Source organism: Pipistrellus hanaki, assembly GCF_964339955.1.
Source record: "Pipistrellus hanaki genome assembly, chromosome: 4".
NCBI classification, from domain to species: domain Eukaryota; kingdom Metazoa; phylum Chordata; class Mammalia; order Chiroptera; family Vespertilionidae; genus Pipistrellus; species Pipistrellus hanaki.
Genome location: NC_140506.1, coordinates 21,212,388 through 21,232,735, shown reverse-complemented (window position 1 = coordinate 21,232,735; position 20,348 = coordinate 21,212,388). Strand labels below are relative to the sequence as shown.

Sequence of the window (20,348 nt, the reverse complement as noted above, 5' to 3'; positions counted from 1 at the left end):
CAGTATGTGATACAGCCCCTCTAATACTAATACACAACATGTAGCCGTTGGTTGTTTTTAGGAAAAACATGTAAAATCACTTTCACCTGAGTTTGTAAATGGAAACTAGGGTGTTAAGTGTTGTGTTTAGTAATGTAAATTGAGTGTACTATTAGTAAAATAATGTCATTATAGAGTTAGAGAAATGGAGAGAATTAAACTCATCTAACTGTGTGTTTATGTGTGTTAGTTTTGATCAATATATTGTTTTCAATAGACTTTAAGACTGGAAGCCTGCCAGGAGGGACCTGTAGGTTTGATGCTTTCTCCACTCATGTCAGGGGAATGACTGTGCAAAGGAATTAGTCTGGGCTGGCTCAGAGCTATTTGGACCGGATTTCTGGGATATCTAATGCTGGCTATAGAAGTGCTCTAACTGATGAGTTTAGGGATGAACCAGAGCATCAGAGAGAAAGCACGCCGGATAAATTTGTACCAATATGAGTGGTGGAATATGTGCACATTAGTCTTCCAAGGTGTACCACAGTGGACCTCAACTTTTTGTTTGCACATCAATGAAAATCTATGCATTTCTTCACATCAAGTTAATGCTAAAATATTTTGCTCAACATTTAAGTTGTTGACAATATAATTTCTGGCCAATAGTATAAACATAAATATTAAGATTAAAAGAAATTACCAATCACTTTAAAATTGTGGATGATAAAGGGCCACATGCAATCCTGACAAGCTCAGGGAAGGCCTAAGTGGCGGTCTTACAAAGACCTGAAATAAAATTAATGATCTGATGAGTGGTCTGAAATTAAAACTTTTAACTAAAAGCAGTTTGTGGTGGGTAGTCATGTCGTAGGCAGGCATCTCCCCCAACAAAGGTCAATCTTTATCCTTATTGAGCCTGTCTGTTGTCTTTTTGCATCCACAATAACATATCCTTGGAATGTCAAAGTAATTTTCCTTCTTCCGTATCCCTCAGAGCACAGGCACCGTTCTGCAGACTACAAATCCCCTCTTTGTTATTGAGTTAATTGTTGACTGTCACCGATCCTAGACCCACCTGTGTAAAAGAAGCACGTGTCTATCATTTTACTTTTTATCCAGTCCCTGCTTTGCTTTCTCCTGCCTCCCTAATTTATCATCAGCGAGTTTCATGTAACCCCCTTATGCCTCCTGCTTTGATTGTAATGTATAAAAGAAGGTGCAAAACTGCCATTCTCTGGAGCATTATTTCAATCCAATTGTTGACAGTTTGACTCAAATAAACTCACAAAAATTCTTCACAGGTTTGAATGTTTTTGATGTTGACACATTCTGCCCCCCCCCCCCATAGAATCTTAATATAATAGCCGTTCAGAAGCCAAAATGTCTCATATAAATATATGCGAACAAGATCATTTTAATAGTCAAAAATTGTATGCCATTCCTTTTCTTATTGAACTTCTTTTCATTCTACTTCCCCCAGATGTCATTAACTGAATGGTAATTATTATTCCTAAATGTCTTATATCGATCCTATGAACTCTGCAAAAATTATGAAAAGGAATTGGAGTTTGAAATGAACATTTTTCTAGAAGTCCTTAAGAAATACATTTTTTCCCCTGAATAGATTTAGCTATTATCAGTATGACTCGAAGCAACTAATTTGGCAAGTTTTTAAAGTTCTATAAGTATACTTACAAACATAAAAAATATCTTTATATGAAAAAGGCTCATACAAATATATACAATCCTTCACTCTGATTAGCCCAAAACAATCTCCATGGACCAATGCCACGTGAGCCAGAGCAGGTGCAGGTGATGAGGAGGCCAAACGCTGGGCTGCAGGTGATTGTAAGAACGCGGCTGGGGGATCCCACGTGACTGCAGGCGGGCTCGGGGCACCGAAATGCCCAGCAGGGCCTGTGCCCCCCGAGAGAGCTCGTCCTAGGCCCCAAGGCCTCTGTGCAACCCGAAGCCCATCTCTCAGGCTCAGCAAACTAGGCTCTTTCCAGGAAGACTGCGTGTCAGCGGGCTGTGCAGTGCCGGGGAGGAGGCACCTGCCCAAAACTCTCAGGGCCCTGAGATCCAGGACCGGAACCCTGACCACCAGAGCTGGGCGGTCCAGGGGATCCTCTAAGCGACAGCCAGGAGAACTGGACTCTAGGGCTGCAAGAGCTCCCAAGGGCGATGCCCTGGAGAGGGCAGCCCGGGGACGCCCAGCCATAGAGCAGCAGGGAGAGGGCCTTAGAAATGCGCACACCGGTTGGATTGTGTCTGCAGAGCCCCACACGGGTGTCAAGTCAATGCTTGCCCCTCGGGCTGAACCTCCAAACCAAGCAGATGAACCTCCAAGCCAAGCAGATGAACCTCCAAGCCAAGCAGATGAACCTCCAAGCCAAGCACACCGAGATGCCCTGACTGGTCCCCAGATGGTGAGTCTGAATGCACCCCCAGCCCTTTTCGGGTTCGCTGTAGCCAGGCCTCCTGGGAAGCGCAGGTTGGTTCTCAGAGCTACAGGTGTGGCTTGCTCCCCTCTCAGATGCGGGCCCCACGTGGGGTTGAACCTTTCAAACTGTGCTGCTCAGGGAGAAGCTTGGGGTTCTGAGTCCCCCCGTGGCTTTGGGTCACTGCACAGGGAGTGGGGTTCCTGGCAGGACTGTGCCCCAGCCTCTCCTATCCGCTCCCACAGGCTCTTAGAGGAGTTGCTGAGCCTTAAAAGGTGTGTCTTCAGAGGAAGTTGTTCCACAGGCAGCTGTGGATTGGTGTGCTGGAAGGGATGGGTTCAGGACCCTCTTGATGGTGATCTGGCACTGGAACCTGGTTCCCTTTGATTTGAGGTGTTTTTGGCAGTGGAGCTGGGGGTGGTAGGGGTGGGTGGGTATTCTCATAGGAGTGCCAGGATTGTTTCAGGTGCGACAGTTGTGATCTCTTGCTTCTCCCCAGTCACTTCCCTGGGATGGAGGGCAGGCTGGCCAACAGCTTAGCATAATATCACAGGCCCTGACAGAGTGATGAACAGAATTCGCATCCACCATTTTGCCTTCATTTTGGCTGCAGTTAGTTCACACCTTTGCAAGCCCAACTGAGGGGACCAGCTCGGGTTGCAGATTTTTCTGGGGAGCAGCGCTGGAGAGGCTCTGAGGAAATTCTCAGTTTCAGCCACATTTGCCACATTCACTGTGTCAGCCAAAACATGTTTGAGTGAGAAGTAGTATGGGCATAGTGCCCCCAGTGCCACATCACACTTGTGACATAAAAAAACAACGCGGTGCTTCATTTCACTTAGTGAAATTAAAAAAAGAAAAAGCTTGCAGCTTGTTCAAAAATACCCAAGACCCTCCAGTTGATTTAAAATTTGTAAGAAATAATAGTAACAACAGCAGCAGCAAACAGAAACACCTGACATTTTGGGGGTGCTCCCTACGTGCTCAGCACTCTGCTCAAGTTCTTTTCAGCAATCTCTTAGTCACTCCCCAGAACACCTTTATGAAGTTGAAACTACCATTAGCCTCGTTTCATAGGAGGGAACGGCACTGAGAGAAATGTCCAACCGGGTCATCTGTCCAACTGGGAAGTCATTGTATCTACACAGTCAACCTGCGACTCTCATTGTCATGCAAAAGTAGGACAGTGTAAGAACTCAAGGATAAAAGGGATGACCCTTTTATTCAAAGTTTCACATATAACTCATCTAACTAAATGTGAAGCCTTTATGGCCATGGCTCCTTAATTCTGCCCCTAAATTGATAGGCAAAAAAAAAGAAAAAGAAAAGAAAAAAAAAAAAAGACTTCTTTTTTTTTTTGGTCATAGCTAAACATTTGTAGGAAGGTGAATGCACACTGTGGCAAGGTCAGCTCTAAGGGAACACAAATAAGATTAGGACAAAAATGTAAGCTTTTAGACTCCATTGCAGGACGTCTCGGGAATATCTTGTATGGCGTACATCACATCCACATAAATGCATTTGTAAGAAAAGCAACCCTATTACCTCACTTTGCCCCCAAACTACCCAGATAACAGTGGCGGCAGTGTCCTGTTTTATAATTATTTCTCCTACTGTTTTGTCTTGGATTTAGATAAGCATCTGCATTTCAGCTTATTTGCCTTTCGAATAAAACCTAAAAGAAAAGAAAAACAAAACTATTCTTAAAGAAGAACTTGAGGTATTTTTAGTAATAAGGAGAAAAGAAAATTGTTTATGATGCTATTTTTAAACCCTTCTTAAAGCTTTCTTAAAGCTCCAGTGGTTAGGACAGTGCTAAAGGCAAAAATGGTGCTTAAGGAAACACTTCAGAACATGCGAGGCAAGTTAAAACCCAAGCCAAGGCTGGAGATCGAGGAAAGTGCTCATTCGGTATGGTGTCCTTTGACTCTTTTTAAGGTTATTTCCGAAATGAGACCATGAGAACAAAATGAAATTATACTTTCCTTCCAGCTAGTTAAGTTTCACATCCCCAGATGAAAAAACAAAGTTTTCCTTTTTGGACAGTGATGTATTTCTAGTCAGTCTATTCCCAAAACAAATACACCCGAAACCCACTTCATGCACAGAGTAAAAGAAGAGATACAAACAGGTCCTTCAGATGGTTTGGTATCGCTCCAGTTGCCATTTGGCAGGTAACCTCACTTGACCGAATAGGTTGAACTTTTGTCTTGTTATCTATTATCTCTAAAGCCATAGATCACATGTGTCAAACACAAGGCCCGCGGGCCAAATCCAGCCCGCCAGGCCTTGCAATGTGGCCCGCACCGCGCTGTCATCACTGCACTCCGCTGTCAGTTTATGACATTGTCAGTTTATGACTGTTCAGTAAACCATTCGGCCCGCGATTTAGGCTGGATTTTAGATTTTGGTCCCTTCTCTGATTGAGTTCGACACCCCTACCATAGATTGATTATTAAACTGAATCCTATTTGAATCTCTCACTTACAGGATACTTAGATTTTCTCTTGGAGCAATGCTGATATTAAGAGACTAAATTAGTAAATGGTGTTAGTTGGTTACTCAGCATCCCTTTCTCACCTTTTTTCTTCCTAATAGAATCGTGGTTTTGTTCAGGTAACTTCCTCTCCTCTCCCCTCGCCTCCTTCTCCTCTCCACGCCCCCCCCCTCCCCCCCAACACACACCAAGGGAAGCTGACCCCAAGGATGAACCTTTAGTTTAAAAAAGCTGATGAGCACATGGAATTTTGCAGCAATTAGTGATGTATTAACAACATTCCTATGACTTGAGTGGGTTCAGTGGGTTTGATGGGCACTAACTACCCTTCATCCTTGATTGTGAGAGTGGTTATCTCTCTCTTCCTGCTTAAAGAATAAGGAAGTACATACCCTGTTTCCCCGAAAATAAGACAGTGTCTTATATTAATTTTTGCTCCCAAAGATGCGCTAGATCTTATTTTTAGGGGATGTCTTATTTTTCCATGCGCTAGGTCTTATTTTTGGAGGATGTCTTATTTTCAGGGAAACACGGTAGTCCCACTTGCCACTGGTAACCATCTTAAAGTCTGAGGAGGAACAGGGGTTGAACAGCTTTGATGCTGAAGGTGGCCTGATGGAGAAACTGAAAGATCCTACCTAAGTTTTTGATCACACCACTCATCTGTGGGTCACCAGGAGCCTGTTTCACTATGGGCTCTCTTTTCTGTAAAATATATTTTATTTATCCCTCCATCCAGTTGGAAATGGGATTTTTCTCTTACCCATAGCTCAAAGTATTCCTAATACACAGGCTGAAAACACTAAGCAAGAACGAGTAAGAAGAAATTAGATCTTCAGGATGCTGACCATGAATTACTGTAGCTTGTTTTTTTTCCCCTCTCTTTTTTTCTGATCATCTTCCTTCTGGTAATAGGCTTACTTATTGGCTTCTCTTTAACCCTACCAGCTTAATCACTTCTGAAAATCCTTTAATTCTCTACTTATTATTCTGAAGTTGGGGATGTGAAGTGTGGGGGAGGACTGCCCCTATTCAGTTAGATTACTTGTGTTAATGTGAAATGTTACTGATTGAAAGTGTTAATCAAACTCAAAGGAATGGCACAGGGGCGGGAAAACAAGTGGTGCAGAGGTTGGGAATCACACTTCTAATATTTCAGAATTCATAGTTTCTACTCCTTTTCCACGAGAGTTACAGTTTTCCATAGTGTTGAGATGCAATAGAGAAAATTTCCAGAATATATCATGATACTTATTTTAGGCTAGGAAGTGTGCTTATGTAAAATAAACTAATATTGATTGATTAGTAAGTCAAAAATTATCTATGTGCCTTTGACTTCAGGAAATATAAAGAACATCACCTAAATCTCACCACTTCATTTCCCAACCTTACAAAACATTTGGCATACTCAGGGCTGAGCTGAACTGCATATTTCATTGCCAAACAGAATTCATGAGGACCCTATTACATGTATTGACTGCCACTTAAGGAATGAAATAGGACTACATAATCAGTTGAATTTAATTCAATCTATTTTCTATAGTCATGTTCAAGGTTATAACAAGGTATTTAGAATCTGGTGTTAGACTTCCTGTAGAACCTCAAGAAACATTTTCAGGGTAGAAATTTAAGAGGAAAATGATTTGTTCACAAAACACGTACTTAAGAGTGCTCTGTAGATTATTTTGTAGATTCACCTTGATGCAGCACTATGGGTGGATAATAAATAAAAAGATAACGGAAAGTTTATCATACTAGTTTACTCCAAAGAAAACAAAATATTCAGCCTCACTTTGCAACATTAACATATAAATAAAAACTGCAAACAATTCTATGCTATGGAGTAGAGTGACCAAACAAATGTCAACTTTCAGATTAGAAATTATCCCAAATAAAAAATTCAATTATGGCCTTAGGACAGTGGTTGGCAAACTGCGGCTTACAAGCCGCTGTTTGCCGCTCTGTTGACTAATGAGTTTGCCGATCACTGACCTAGACTATTGATTCCAATAATTACAGGCTGTTGTTGTTCCTTGTGATTAAGCCCCTAGGAGACCCACCACTTACAAGGTATGCAATCCTATTTCAGATATTTGGTCAAAGTCACCAAGAGCATCCTGGGAATATCACTGTTCTGTAGGGTATAAATTTGTGGTCTTGACAGTCTAGGATGCTGGCACCAACTTTCTTAAAGTGTATTTCCACAATGTGTCCAAAGGAAATCAAATTACAAGATAATTAACATCCCACATGAATAATGTAGAAGCATATAAATGCAGTCCAGAATTTCAAAATGAGCATTCTCCACTGGTTTTTCAATAAACATCTAATGTATTTCTGCCATTTGTTAAAACAGTGCTGTGTCTTAGCTGTAAAAATAAGACCCAGAGGCTTTGTTCTTTAGATGCTTCCAATGTGATAGGTGAGGCCTAGACACTAACATAGAGACTTTTGAAAAGATGTATTTACAGCTTCATTGAGGCTAAGTAAAGTCTATTATGTAGTCTTGCAGGGAAGGTAATTGGAGGTGAGGGAAAGCGTCATGGATAAATGGATTCTTGACCTCTTTCCTAAAAATTCTATAGGATCCAGTAAACAACCTGGACGGGTGAATATTAGTACCAAGCTTCAGTGTCAATATAGCAATGGTAGGTCCTAATCTATTTCATGACTAAAAGACTCAATCCTGTCATAAATCTATTTATTCATTGAATAAATTTCTAAGTTGGCAGTTCCTAACAGTCACATTTAATATTAATTACATATCATAACCAATCTGGTGTCAAAGCATGGTGGCATCCATGGCACTCAACACAATACCTTGTACAAAAGTATTTATTAAATTGTTATTGAATTGAAATCCTGTTGCCTAAATCCTAAATTTCAGCTAGTCTTCTTGTATAAAAAGTTTTCTTACTGAAATGTAGCTCTACTGGCCAGTATATGTAAAGCTGTGTGGCAAACTCATTGGGGGAAATTGTAGTGATTAGTAAACAAAACACTATGGAAATATCTTGGGGAATATTATAAAAAAGTAAAATTCTTAATAAGCTTTTGGTAGTAAAGAGGATATGGTAATTCTTTTTAAGGTGGGCAGGAGGTCAAAATCCAAACCTGACAATGAATAGAGACCCTACAAATCACAATGTAACTTGAAATAAAAGGCTAATTACTATATTTCTGGAAGATGTAAGTATAGAGATAAGACCAAATCTAATAAACTCTGAATGTCCTAATCCCATGTAATAAAAGCCTAATATGCTAAGTGTCCAGTCATCTGGCCAGCTGTTCAACCAATCAAAGTGTAATGTGCTAATGATATGTGAAGGTCACTCAACTGCTGGCTATGGCATGCACTGACCACCAGGGGAAAGACGCTCTGACTGGTAGGTGAGCTTGCTGTTGGGGTGAGGCTGATCGGGACTGAGTGAGATGGGCAGGACACACCCTGGAGCCCTTCCGCAGTCCCTCCCCAGCTGACCAACCTCCTGCGTCCCTCCCTGGCCTCGATCTTGCACCAGTGGGGTCCCTCGGCCTGGCCTGCACCCTCTCGCAATCTGGGACATTGAAGAGGCGGTTTTGGCCCAATCCCGGAGGCCAGGCTGAGGGACCCCATTGGTGCATGAATTCGTGCACTGGGCCTCTAGTATTATGTACAAAGTTAATATTGTTAGTCCATTATTAATAGAGCCTAATGATGCCTTCCTTCACTTTGTTTCTTAGTTCTGGCTTTGTGCTTAGGAAGTCCATTACTATTGCAAAGATTGTAAACATATATTTTTCTAATTGTCAACTAGCAAATATCCAATTGTCAACTGGTAAAGTTACAGTCTAATTTTGTATTCATAAATCTCTAGTCTACTTGGGATTTATCTTCTATGAAGCAGAAAGAAAAATCTAACTATTTTTCCCAAATTGTAAGTATATGTTTGTCATGTCAACCACTGTCTATCCAGCACTGGGCACAGGAGGCCCTCAATAAATATTATAGAAATGAATAAATTAATGAATGATGAATCTGAACTTCAGACTTTCTCCTGCCAGGTTCCTTTTGGGATCAACAATAAGTGATTGCAAGACTGACTCAGATTAAGGCAAAGATCCAGACCTAAAGCTGAAAGACTTTTGTGAGGCAATATGTGCTGCTTTGAGCTATCAGTAATTGATCTATTATTATGTGACCATACTGATAAATCTATTGAGGGATGAAAAAAAAATGTATTTTTTTCTTTTCTTTCTAATTATATTTTAATTAGATTGTTGTGTTTGTATATGTTCCTACATTGTTGATATTCTTTGATTTGACATTTGAATCTGTCTATCTGAGTATAGATATACATACATACACATACAGAAATAATAATAAGCATAAAAGACATGGGAGTTTAATAGTTAAGAGCATGGGCTATCAAGTCTGCCAAGACTAACAAGTACTAGCTATGTGATCTTGGGCAAGTTGCTTAACTGTACTGACCCTTGTTTTGCTTTTAAAAGTGGGAAGATAGACAGTACTTCAGAGCACTGTTGTAAACATTAAGTTCATGTAAAGCAATGAAAATTATGCTGAAATATTGTAAGTACTCTCTAATTGTTAGCTTTTATTATTACCCAACTCAGTTTTCCCAATAATCTTTCTTATTTTTGCTCAAGTAACAGGTTCAAAATATCTTTAAAAAACAACATAAGATTATTTGAGTGAGAGGCTGAAAAACTCACTTAGCAAAACAGCAATTGCTTTATTTATTATAGAAAATTTATAGTAATATACAAGGTCACTAAAGCTGTAAAAGAAAACAATCTCAGAACAGTATATGAATTCTGAAAAATATAGTGAAAGTAAACTCAGAGGCACATCCTGTTGCCAAGCACAAATTAAGAATTAAAAAATCAAAATGACAGACCTGTTAATCTACTTAGGAAGGCATAAATTGTTAATCAGGCCCCAGGCAACATTGCTTAATACCAAGTTTAATAAAAAGTCTGCCTAGAGGAAGAGGAGGTCTGGTGGCCGGATTTTGAAAACTGGGCAGCTCTATTTACAGGCTTATCCCTATAGCTCTCAGGACGCCATTGATAAGGTTTCCTCTGAAATTGGCTCCTTTTAAGGGAGTCAGAATTATTAAAAATTATTAATATGGGATAGAAAAGTTATATTTTTTCCCTGGTATGAATGAACTTGAAAAAGAAATAATTGAAAAAAATATTGAAGAGAACATTTGCATTTATTGAGCCCTCACTATGTGCTTACATTTGCTAGTGATGCCTTTACCTAAAAACTCTGATCTTGAGATGGAGAAGTGATGTTTTCAAGCCATTTTCTCCCCAACCTGGATTTACCTACATCACAAGGCATCTTATGTCAGGTGGGCTTTTGCTGGGCAGGGAGTAAAATAAGGAATTTTCCAGTAATCTTTGCATCATTTTTAGGAACATTTGTCAATGAGGTAAGAACTAAATTGAAAAGTGTTCAGCTAGCACAACATCTATTGAGCAGTTGGAGCCTGGGGGTTGCTTCTTTGAATTGAGCCCAAATTTCCCTCCTTGCTTTAAAGTCTTTCTTCATAGCATCGTGAAGAATAGCTCATTCTTTCTTAGTTACAAAGCAGGGCAGGGTTGGCTCTCATTTTCTGTGACTGGTTTCTCTAACCAGCCATGATGGAAAGATTGTCATAAGGAGAAAAAAAAGAAAGAAAAAACAAGCCATTTAATAACTCATTTTAATTCAGTGACAAATTGGGAAGCAACCATGTGCTCGGATTATGTTCAGAATGCCCAGGGTGCAAAGCAAACTTCTTATTCTACAGTGCCCAATTAATCCAGCATAAGGTTTCAGCCGTTTCTCTGCTCTCTGTCCACTACATAAAATCTTTCATTACATCACATTAAACTTAGTCGCTTGAGAGCATTTCACTCTTAGGTTGCTTTCAACTTCATATTTTAAATACATTAACTGTCCTATTTAGCATTCTCTTCGAGAAAGTGGTTATTCACATGATCTCTAGGTATTTTGCAGTGCCCCTTCCTGTATTGTAGTCATCACTTTAATACTTTTTAGAACACAAAGCACATACACATTTAAATTCAAGAGTGGCGGGCGGGAGGGAGGTGGATTTTAAAGAAAAAACAAACAAACAAACAAACCCTGGTACTATTTGGAAAGATATTGTATAACATTGTATCTGAGAAATTAAAACCAAATCTAAAAAAGAAAAAGAAGTATCATGAGAACATTTAAAAAAATATAGCATCTATGTTTGGCATGTCTGCACTTATTTCAAAGGCAGTTTACCTGCAGGTAAATGTACATTGCATGCAAAAATTATTGCAGAGCTGGTACTTTCTGGATCTGGAGGTGTGGGATTACATACTCTTGATGACACTAATCAGTAAGTGACCCCTTCACTCTGCTGTCCTAATTGACATCTGCCCCCAACATCTATTTTTTTTTTTTTTTTTTTTTTTGTAAAAAGGGAGATTTGAGTCAGAAAAGGAGTGAAACTGTGGCACTGATGTTTTATATAAGGCCTCCTTCATAGAATTAATTCTTTAGGAAACACTGACAAAATCCCAACTAGATAGTTTTAAATAAGTACTTTAATTTGAGAGTAATTGCTGGGAGATACAATAGCTTGACTTGGTTCAATTTAGAATTGTGCAGTGATATAACAAACTGGGTGGGTTTTATCATTTTGCATTGGTGATTACTTAGTCTGACCACATCATTTTAATCTGTGTTAAATTAAAACCTGTTGCTAAGAAGAGCTTAGAATATTTTATTTGAATGTGAAATTGGGCAGTTTCATACATTTTATATTTATAAAATGGATGATAGCAGACTAATGAAACTTTTTTTTTTTTCCAATCCTGCAAAGGAGGTTTAAGCTTTGTAGCTAAAAATATGACAAGCTCATTTTCATGACTGAAATCTATACAATATGCTAGAAGGCAATTGGTTTTTGAAAAAAATGCATAACTTAAAATGTAAATCAACACCTTAGAAATTTTGTCCACAGTTATATAAAGTTCACTTTATATATAAAAAAAAAACAAACAAACCCACCCTTTTACAATGGATATGGTTAAGCTGAGTTTACTTTAACCTGTCAAATTAGATATGCATAAATTTACACAGTTTTTATTTTCCTTGAATAACCTAATTCACAACCAACTGGGCAAATTCATTGTTTATGACACATTCTGGCCATGAGATTGGCAAAGCATATTCTTACAGGACCTTCAGTAAAGGCAAAATTGTATTAGTATTCATATCTATAAGGTTTAATTGAGGGATCCAAAGATACCTTTTGATTGAATGACTTTAGTTTGTTATTTTGGCAATTTTAATATCATTATTCCTCTTTACTTTTCATCCAAATAAACAGGAAAAGAACCAGGTAAATAATTTTTCATCTTGAAGTTATTCATTATCTAACCCAATGGACCTCAGACTTTTGGGTTTCATGGAAATTTAATAGCTTTTTTTTTAAGGGGGAGGTTGACTTTGGGTTGCTTGCCAGGTTTCAGTTTTATTAAGGAAAAACACCAAAATAATCTATACACATCCTTTCGTGAAAGAATAGACATTTTAACTCCAAAGAAGTAGGAAGGACACTGTTTGAGTCTTTTAAATTGAATAAATTTAGATTTATGAAACATTGAATAGGTTCTCATTTTCCATGTGTGACCACTCACTAATAAAAAAAATTTTTCCCCCTCAAGATGGACACAAGAGTTTGGCTAGTCTGAGGAATCACTAGTTCAGTTAAAACTCACTCAAATCTGCCATCAGGCCATTATAAATAAAATAGAAATCTAAATTGATCATGTGTCCTCCTAATACTGGTCAAAATTTCAAGGGACATTTTAAAAAAATATATTTTATTGATTTTGTACAGAGAGGAAGGGAGAGAGATAGAGAGCTAGAAACATCGATGAGAGAGAGTCATCAATCAGCTGCCTCTTGCACACCCCCTACTGGGGATATGCCCGCAACCAAGGTACATGCCCTTGACCGGAATCGAACCAGGGTCCCTTCAGTCCCCAAGCAGACGCTCTATCCATTGAGCCAAACCGGTCTCGGCTCAAGGGACAATTTTAATTCTTCTTTGCAACAGGAGCTTTACAAAATGGTATAAACACATGGAATTCCTAAAGAAGTCTGAATGTTTATTTTCTCCATAAGTTTCCACATGTACTCCTTCATGACATATTTATAAATAACAATACTGTGAATTTAAATTTCCTTGTTAATTTTTAATGTCAGACTTAAGTGGAGATGGTAAAAAGCAATAACACTCAACAACTGGAAGTTAACTTACATAAGAGAGGTAGAGATAAAAAAAAAAATGTATTTAGTATATCCATGGACAAGCCACTTCATCTCTCTGGTCATCAGTTGTCTCAAATGTACAGGACGGGTATTGGGTGAAGTCATCTCTAAGCTCCTTTCATCTCTAAGCATAATTCATTATGATTCTAATGTTCTAACCCTTCCTTGAAGGATAGATTAACTATATGACTTGTTGAATGGTAGCAGTAGAAAGAATATAGTCCAATAAAAATGGCTCATCAGTGTCAACTACATATATTAAGAGATGTCTTCCTTCCTTCCCTCACTTACCCCTGCCTCCCTCTTTTGTTCCTTCCTTTAATATTTTTGGTGAAATTTTACTTGGTAAAGAAATAATTCAGATTAAATACTGAACTGCAATGGTAATGAAATAACACAATTGTGGTTATGAAAGAAGAAAATTATTTTTACCCATCAGATAAGAATGAAATAGATACAGTCTTACTAAACTCAACCCTCAGTGCCCAATGCTGTGTACATAGTAAATATGCCATGCACTGAGAAAGCACAGATGCCCTCAGAGGGTGCTGTGAGGTTGGGATGCCCTGGTCAATGAAATGAATAGCTGTCACTTTAGCCACCTTTGTGAAGTTCCCCCTCAAATGTGAGGCTCTCTTTGAAGGCAAGAGAAGATAATTTATTCTCTTATAAAAGTCCAATTATTATGCTCAAATGGCCCACACAATCCTGTTTACTACAGTTATAAACTCTAATGCATACTTGTAAATGGTTTACAAAAAATGACTAACCTACAAACATTTTGCATTGCTCTGATCAAAATAATTGAATAATTCCCATGCCCTCAGCTGCTCTGTATTTCTCAGAGTCACACTTTTGCTTCTAAGATACCACAAGTGGTATTTAACAGCAAATTCATTAAGTGCTTGGCTTAAACAGAAAATCATTGGAAATTCAAACTAAAAAGAGCTAAAAAAGGATAAGAGTATAACATTTTCCTTTGACCTATTGAATAATTGTTACCATACAGAATGTACATAAAATACTTAGTATGTGACATATTGAAAAGCGCAGTAAAGGTTAACTTATTAGTGTGTACTTTGTAATTGTGATCATTATTTTGGGGATATATAGAAAATTTGAGCCCACGGTCACTTTTTTATTATCAGGTGGGTTGGGCTGTCTTGCTAGTTCATTCTTTTCTCATGATATACACATAGGATTCAAATGGGTGACATATTTGGTCTGTATCGCTATTGTATACTTTGGGTTGTAGGCGTCCAGAGGACACATAGTATATCCATTTAGTTTGCAGACAGTAAAGGTAATGGAAGGGAGAGAGTTCATTTTCTTTGAAGCACTAAGAAAATCTCTTTCTTTTATTCTCATGAGAGTTCAGACCACTTTTTAAAAAACACACTCCTCTAGTTATTTTATGATTCATGCAGGATCATTTACTTTAGATGGCCATTTTTTTAAAGGATAATTTTCAAATTTTCATTCTGTGGTAGAATGTTTATAAACATGTGGTAACATGTTTATGTATATGTTAATGATGTAACTATGTTTCTAAAGTTGTCTTTAGTGGTAGTAGTATTTATAAAGTAGAAAATTCAACCGTTACAAAAATGGCAGTTTTTATTCTACTTCTATCCCTATGTTTCCCTCATATGTAAAAATTCACCTCCTTATCTCTTTTCATTTTGCTCACCTGGACACCTCAATTTAATTTTTTCTTGCTGATTTCTGTTCCTATGACTTATGAGGTCTCCTGTATATATTTTGGGTGATCTACCAATTTGGAAAATTGTAGAAAGAGAAAATCACAGTGCTCTCTCAAGTGATAAAATATGAAGATCAATCATATGCTGCTCTGTGGTGGCTAGCTTTATATTCCTCACCCCCATAACTTGTTCTCGTCTACAAGAGAACACTCATATTGCAGGAGAAGCTTGGGACTCATGCTGCCCATTTGCACATCAAGTTTAATAGTAATATCCTAGCTTTAATTAAATGCTTCCTCTTAGAAATCTCAACAAGTTGATCTAATTAATAGAGGGAATGAGCACTCAACACCGTTAGTGTAAAGATATTAAACAGATGAAACAAGGTAAAATAATTTCTAATCATCTGTTGGGATGGAGGACATGGTATCCTCTGCATATGTGTCTACTCTACACTCATGTATGCATGCTCAGAGCGTTCATTGTCCAGTAAGTTCTCTTTGTTGGAAGAGTTAAAATTTCCTGGATAGTTCAGTCTCGTTCAGAGTACTGGCTGTATCGGGTCCCCTCTGACCCAACCATTTTGGCTTAAAGGGCTTGTACTCCATTTTACTTTTGTAGTAAATGAAGGTGCACCACCTTTTCGAAGGGTTATTTGTACTTGTCCCCTCTTACCTTATCTTCTTACTTTGTGAATGATGAGGTTACAAAGACTCTATACATTTGGCTCTAGAGTTAATTAGGGAGAACCTGAAGTTTCTCATATGACTGCTTTGAAAAAGGGAGCATTCCTAGGAATAGGAACTTTAAAAAATGTAGGCCAGTTAATCTTTATAAGTGGAAAGCTCGAACAAAAATATTACTGTTCAGATCCAGGAAAGTGCCTCAACCTCTCATCTGTCTTCAAAATGGAATAAAAATCCCAACAGAGGGAAAAAAAGAAAATAAAAGAATGAAGAGAAAAAAAAATCAACCCAAGCCTTATATTTTTATATTTCATCTCTTGGAACAGTGTGGCAACTGGATGCTCGGTGTGTGTTTTTTTCTTTTGTTCAGCAATTTCCCTATTAGCATGATGTTCTTGAGTCTTTTTATTTAGAATCATTATTTGGAAAAAAGAATTTAAACTAGAGAAGGTTTGATTTTCTACATTTTCACCTTTTTGTCAAGCAAATCAGATGAGCTCTGTAGACACTAGCTAGGCTGAAACGCTATTAAAAATGCAATTCTGACTGAGGCGCCTCTGGTTATTTTTATACGTGAGACCCTAATTCTGATTGACCCCAAAGAATGGGCTGCCATGACTAAGCAAGCAGCAGAAGGCGACTGGCTTCTGCGGATGTTATCTCATTTGGAACACATTTCAAACTTTAGAACAGATTTTTAAATTGGGAGTTGAAACTTGCAGACTGTCAGCAGAAGAGGCTGATTCACTCCCATGGAACTATCTTACTTCAAGTTAGAGTTTTTAAAGAAGTAGGCTACCTACAATGTGTTGTGATACAACAGAGAGAGAAATAAAATCACCTTCCAAAATAAGGGTGACATGTCTATCTCAAACATCTTTTGGACTTCCAATATATGCTTATTTGAATTGGGGCTCCTTTAAATTAGAAACCTCTAGCTTTATCTAACTTGTTTTTGTTCATGGATCTTTGAAAGGTTAATGAGTTGTTTTTCTTAAAATATTTCTTAAGCGGTGGGGGGTTCTTCAGGTGCAACTTTAGGAGTTATAGCTATAGCACCATTATTATTATGGGGTAAATTTGAATAGAGGAAGGACAGTTTCGACAAGGTCAGGAAATTTTATATTGCTGGTGATGAATTCCTTGCTTTTATTTGGAATCATAGAAAAGTTACCAAAAACCTGGATACCCCAAAATTGGTGCAAATACTCTTGGATTCCTTAAACTAAAGGAACTATGCAACAGATATCAATGGTAATGATTTTTGACCTGGCTTGAATGTCAAAATAGCATTTGGAGAATACTGTTTTGTCTATGAAGAAAAAACCTGTTACATGATTATTATCTTAGATAACAAAATCAATGATGCAACTGAACCTCAGAGAGAGTTAGATGCATGGAGTGACCCACTAGATGTCCCTTCCAACTGAAAAAAGTTTCTGTCCTTCAAGAGGAAGTTGCCTTGGGAAGTTGGCATTCCTGACTGCAAAGCAAGTAAGGGCCAGAAGAGGGGATCACACGTCTCAGTTTCACTTCTTTAGGAAGATACATAGTTTTATTCAGAATGCCTGTCATAATTGACCTCTTTTTAAAAGAATCCTTATGGGGGGCAACCACTCAATTAGCTCTAAATTGATAATCAGAACTTGTTCTAACTTATGATGCATTTGCAATAAGAAAGTGTCTTTAAAAAAAGAAAGAAAAAGTGTCTTTTGATACCCTGGAACTGTAGTTGTGCTTTCTAGAAATTTTAGCAGTTTCAAGTATCTCAGAGCGGTATTTTGCAAGATAGTTTTTTTTTTGTTTTTTTTTTTCCCCCCATAAGAAGGAAGAGCGCCTCAGAGCAAGTTTTCACTTGCAAAGCTGATGGAAGTGGTGGGTGGAGGAGGTAAAGTACATGTTTTCTGATCATAGGCAACTTGGTAGAAAATGATTTTGTTTCTATATAATATCTTTGCGGAGTTGGCATTAAGAAATGTAATTGCAATAAATTGATGTAAAAGCCAGGGAGTAAAGGGACTAAAAGTCCCTATAGAGACACCAGTCTGTCACTTACTTATAATGGCAGTGGAGATAATTGTAGGCAACTACAGTATAACTAAACCATTGTCATTTTCCTTCAAAAATGTGCTGCTGCTTCTCATGGTTTTTTTTTCCCCCTGAAGAAATTGTACTTCCTCTGCTTCAAAAGTATGCCATGAACCAGCAGAATCTGTAGAAAAAGATCTGCCTTTTGTTTCCCCCCAAATTCATACTTAATTAGAACACACCAAGGAGCAAAAGTGGGTGAGATGCAACCCTGGGTGACTGTATTCGCCAATACATCCTGGGGCTTCTTTTAAGCTTTGGAGCTCTGCCTTGAAGATCTGGCCTCGGGCATACACTTTGCCCTCTTCCTTATGACACAATGAAGACATCTGCCGGGTCACATCCCCTTCCTCCACACAACTTGTTTTCCGGCTCCCCAAAATAGCAGATTCAGAGCCCTGCAAGTGCCATTACACAAAGGAGGATCTCAAGCTAACCTGGAAGAGATTTATTTTTCCTGAAGTAGAATCCTAAAGGTTTTCAGGTAAAGGCGTCAGCGAGAGAAGAAAGGAAATAAGCAACCCTCACCCACCGTGTGTATAAGCACATTTGTCATCCATGCCCAGAAGAGTTGTGCATGGACTGGGTAGGTCCCCGCACAGGGAGGAGTCTGCGCCTCCTGGACAAGGGACACTCCCAAAGCGCACATTTTGCATGTGCATCCCTCCAGACCAGCCACCCAGAGCAGCGTTCCCGAGGGAAAAACCTCTTCTTCCCCACATGAGGCGCTTCAGTAAGTGAAAGTGGAGATTGGACAAGCCATTGGACCAATGCACCTCTTTAGTGTGAATATCCTAATTAAAATGTCTTTACAAAAAAAAAAAAAAAAAAAAAGGGAGAGAGAGAAAAAAAAACGTGTGGCTCTTCCAGACCATTAAACTTCTAGGCTCTCCACTGTTCTCGGTAGTTAACTCAGGTGAGCAGCCCCTTGTGCTCACGGAGACCTGCATATGACTCCCCATAAAATATGGATTTTATTGCAGCAGTGACACCACTTCTCAGCACCGCGCTGACCTCGCCAGCATCTCCCATCTTAACATCTCCCGCAACTCTTGGCAGAAGGATAACTACAGAAGTGATCTCAGCTCTGCGACTGCTGCAGTGCACATTGCAACGGCTCCCCCGTTACTCCGCTCCCGGGTCAGCAAGCGCAGCATAGCACACCGAGGCTCCCCTCTCCCGCCTGGACACCCGGCCCCGGGCAGCGCTCCAGAATGCTCTCCTACCAGCCCGGGGAGGCGTTCACCCTGATGTGTGCCTCGCCGGCCAGAGCTCCGGGCGAGCTGCGTTCACGCATGACTTTTCCCTGGACAGTCAGGGGGCTCCATTTTCGGAGTCCAATGTTGGACTTTTCTTGCCATCTAAGCATTTCTGTCCTAACGAGCACGCGAACCGTTTTCCTCAGCTCCTTCCCTGGGCCAGACCATCTCTTTCGCTTAAGTTTTCCCTTATGGGGAGCATCCAGGAGTTTTCAAGCCACCCGATTTCCTGCTTTCCTCCAGAGCCAGGAAACGTAACTCCGCCAAAAGCAGCCCCTGCATGGACCCCTGTGGTGTGGGCAGGTGGAAATAAACCAAAGCCCCAATCGGCCCTGCGGGTCCTACACGCACCGGCGCCCTTGGTGATGGACCAGCCAACTTTGCAAAATGCCGGCGCTCCCCCTGCAAGCCTCTGCCCCGGAGAGAAGGGCAGCGGGTTCTTCCCTAGCCCCCCATCCAGCCCCGAGCGAGCCGATCCGTCTTACCAGGAGGCGTAGGAGCAGCGCCCAGGCTCCCCGGGAAGCGGCGCTGGCCGTGGGCAGCAGCGGCAGCAGCGCCCGCCGGACCCGCGTGCCCACCCCGCCCCGGGCTGCCAGGCTGAGCATCCCTCCCAACTCCGGCGCGCGGCTCCCACCGAGAGGGCTCTCTCTGATTGGCTTCCACCAAAGCTGTAGGATGGAGAAACAGAAAAGGCATGCACGGCCACCACCATCATCACCAAACAGAGATCGAACCCACCTCTGCTCGCCTCGCAGCGCCCGGAGACCCCGCGACCCGCCCCGGCTGCTCGTGCCTCCGCCACCGCTGCGCTCCCCGCTCTGTGCTCCCGGCTCTCTGCGGCGCTCAACGCCGCCGCTGCTGAAACTGCAGCTCCCAGCTCCCGGGATGGGAAGGTTAGGGTTTCTGCTCGGCTCGGCTCGGGAGAGCTGGCTCTTGTGGGCACACACTGATTTGCAAGTGAATGAAGTGGGAGGGAGCAAAGAGAGGAGGACTTTGTGAGAGAGGCCCAGCGCCTGCCCCCGCCCGCCCCCTCCCCTTGACAGAATGACTCCCTGTGTTTGAAGTCCTGAGCAATTCGCTGCCTGGAACACTCCATCAGCCCAGGCTTTCCTGTCTTTTTCTTATTTTTCTTTTGGTGCTGAGGGGTGGGGGGTGGGGGTAGGGGAGTTGGGGGTGGGGGTGGGGTTAAGGCATACTTAGAACTTCTGTGACTCTGTCTGTTCCCTCCTTCCTACTATCAGAAGGCGCCCTGTGCTCAGAGCAGCGAGGGTCTGCTGTTCCTATTTTACCGAGTGAGCAGTTACAGTTCCAAGGGACCCGATGCCTCCTCCTCCGCTATCAGCGGGCCAGCTTCGCCTTACAACAC

The 20,348-nt window shown here is 40.4% G+C and overlaps 1 protein-coding gene across 2 annotated transcripts in view; it reads right to left on the bottom strand.

Annotated features, from left to right (window-relative positions):
- Positions 1 to 19,963, bottom strand: part of CDH6 (cadherin 6) — a gene marked incomplete at its 5' end in the record, with an annotated part of 136,513 nt that extends 116,550 nt beyond the window's left edge. Inside the window, one exon of one of the 2 annotated variants that reach the window (XM_084882594.1) lies at positions 19,721 to 19,963. Coding sequence is in view for 1 of the 2 variants with exons in the window: in XM_084882593.1 (XP_084738719.1) it covers positions 19,468 to 19,587 (120 nt within the window). Of the gene's footprint in view, positions 1 to 19,467; positions 19,588 to 19,720 lie in introns of those variants that run through there. The other variant, XM_084882593.1, reaches the window with a different exon arrangement.
- Between the last annotated feature and the right edge of the window lie 385 nt (positions 19,964 to 20,348).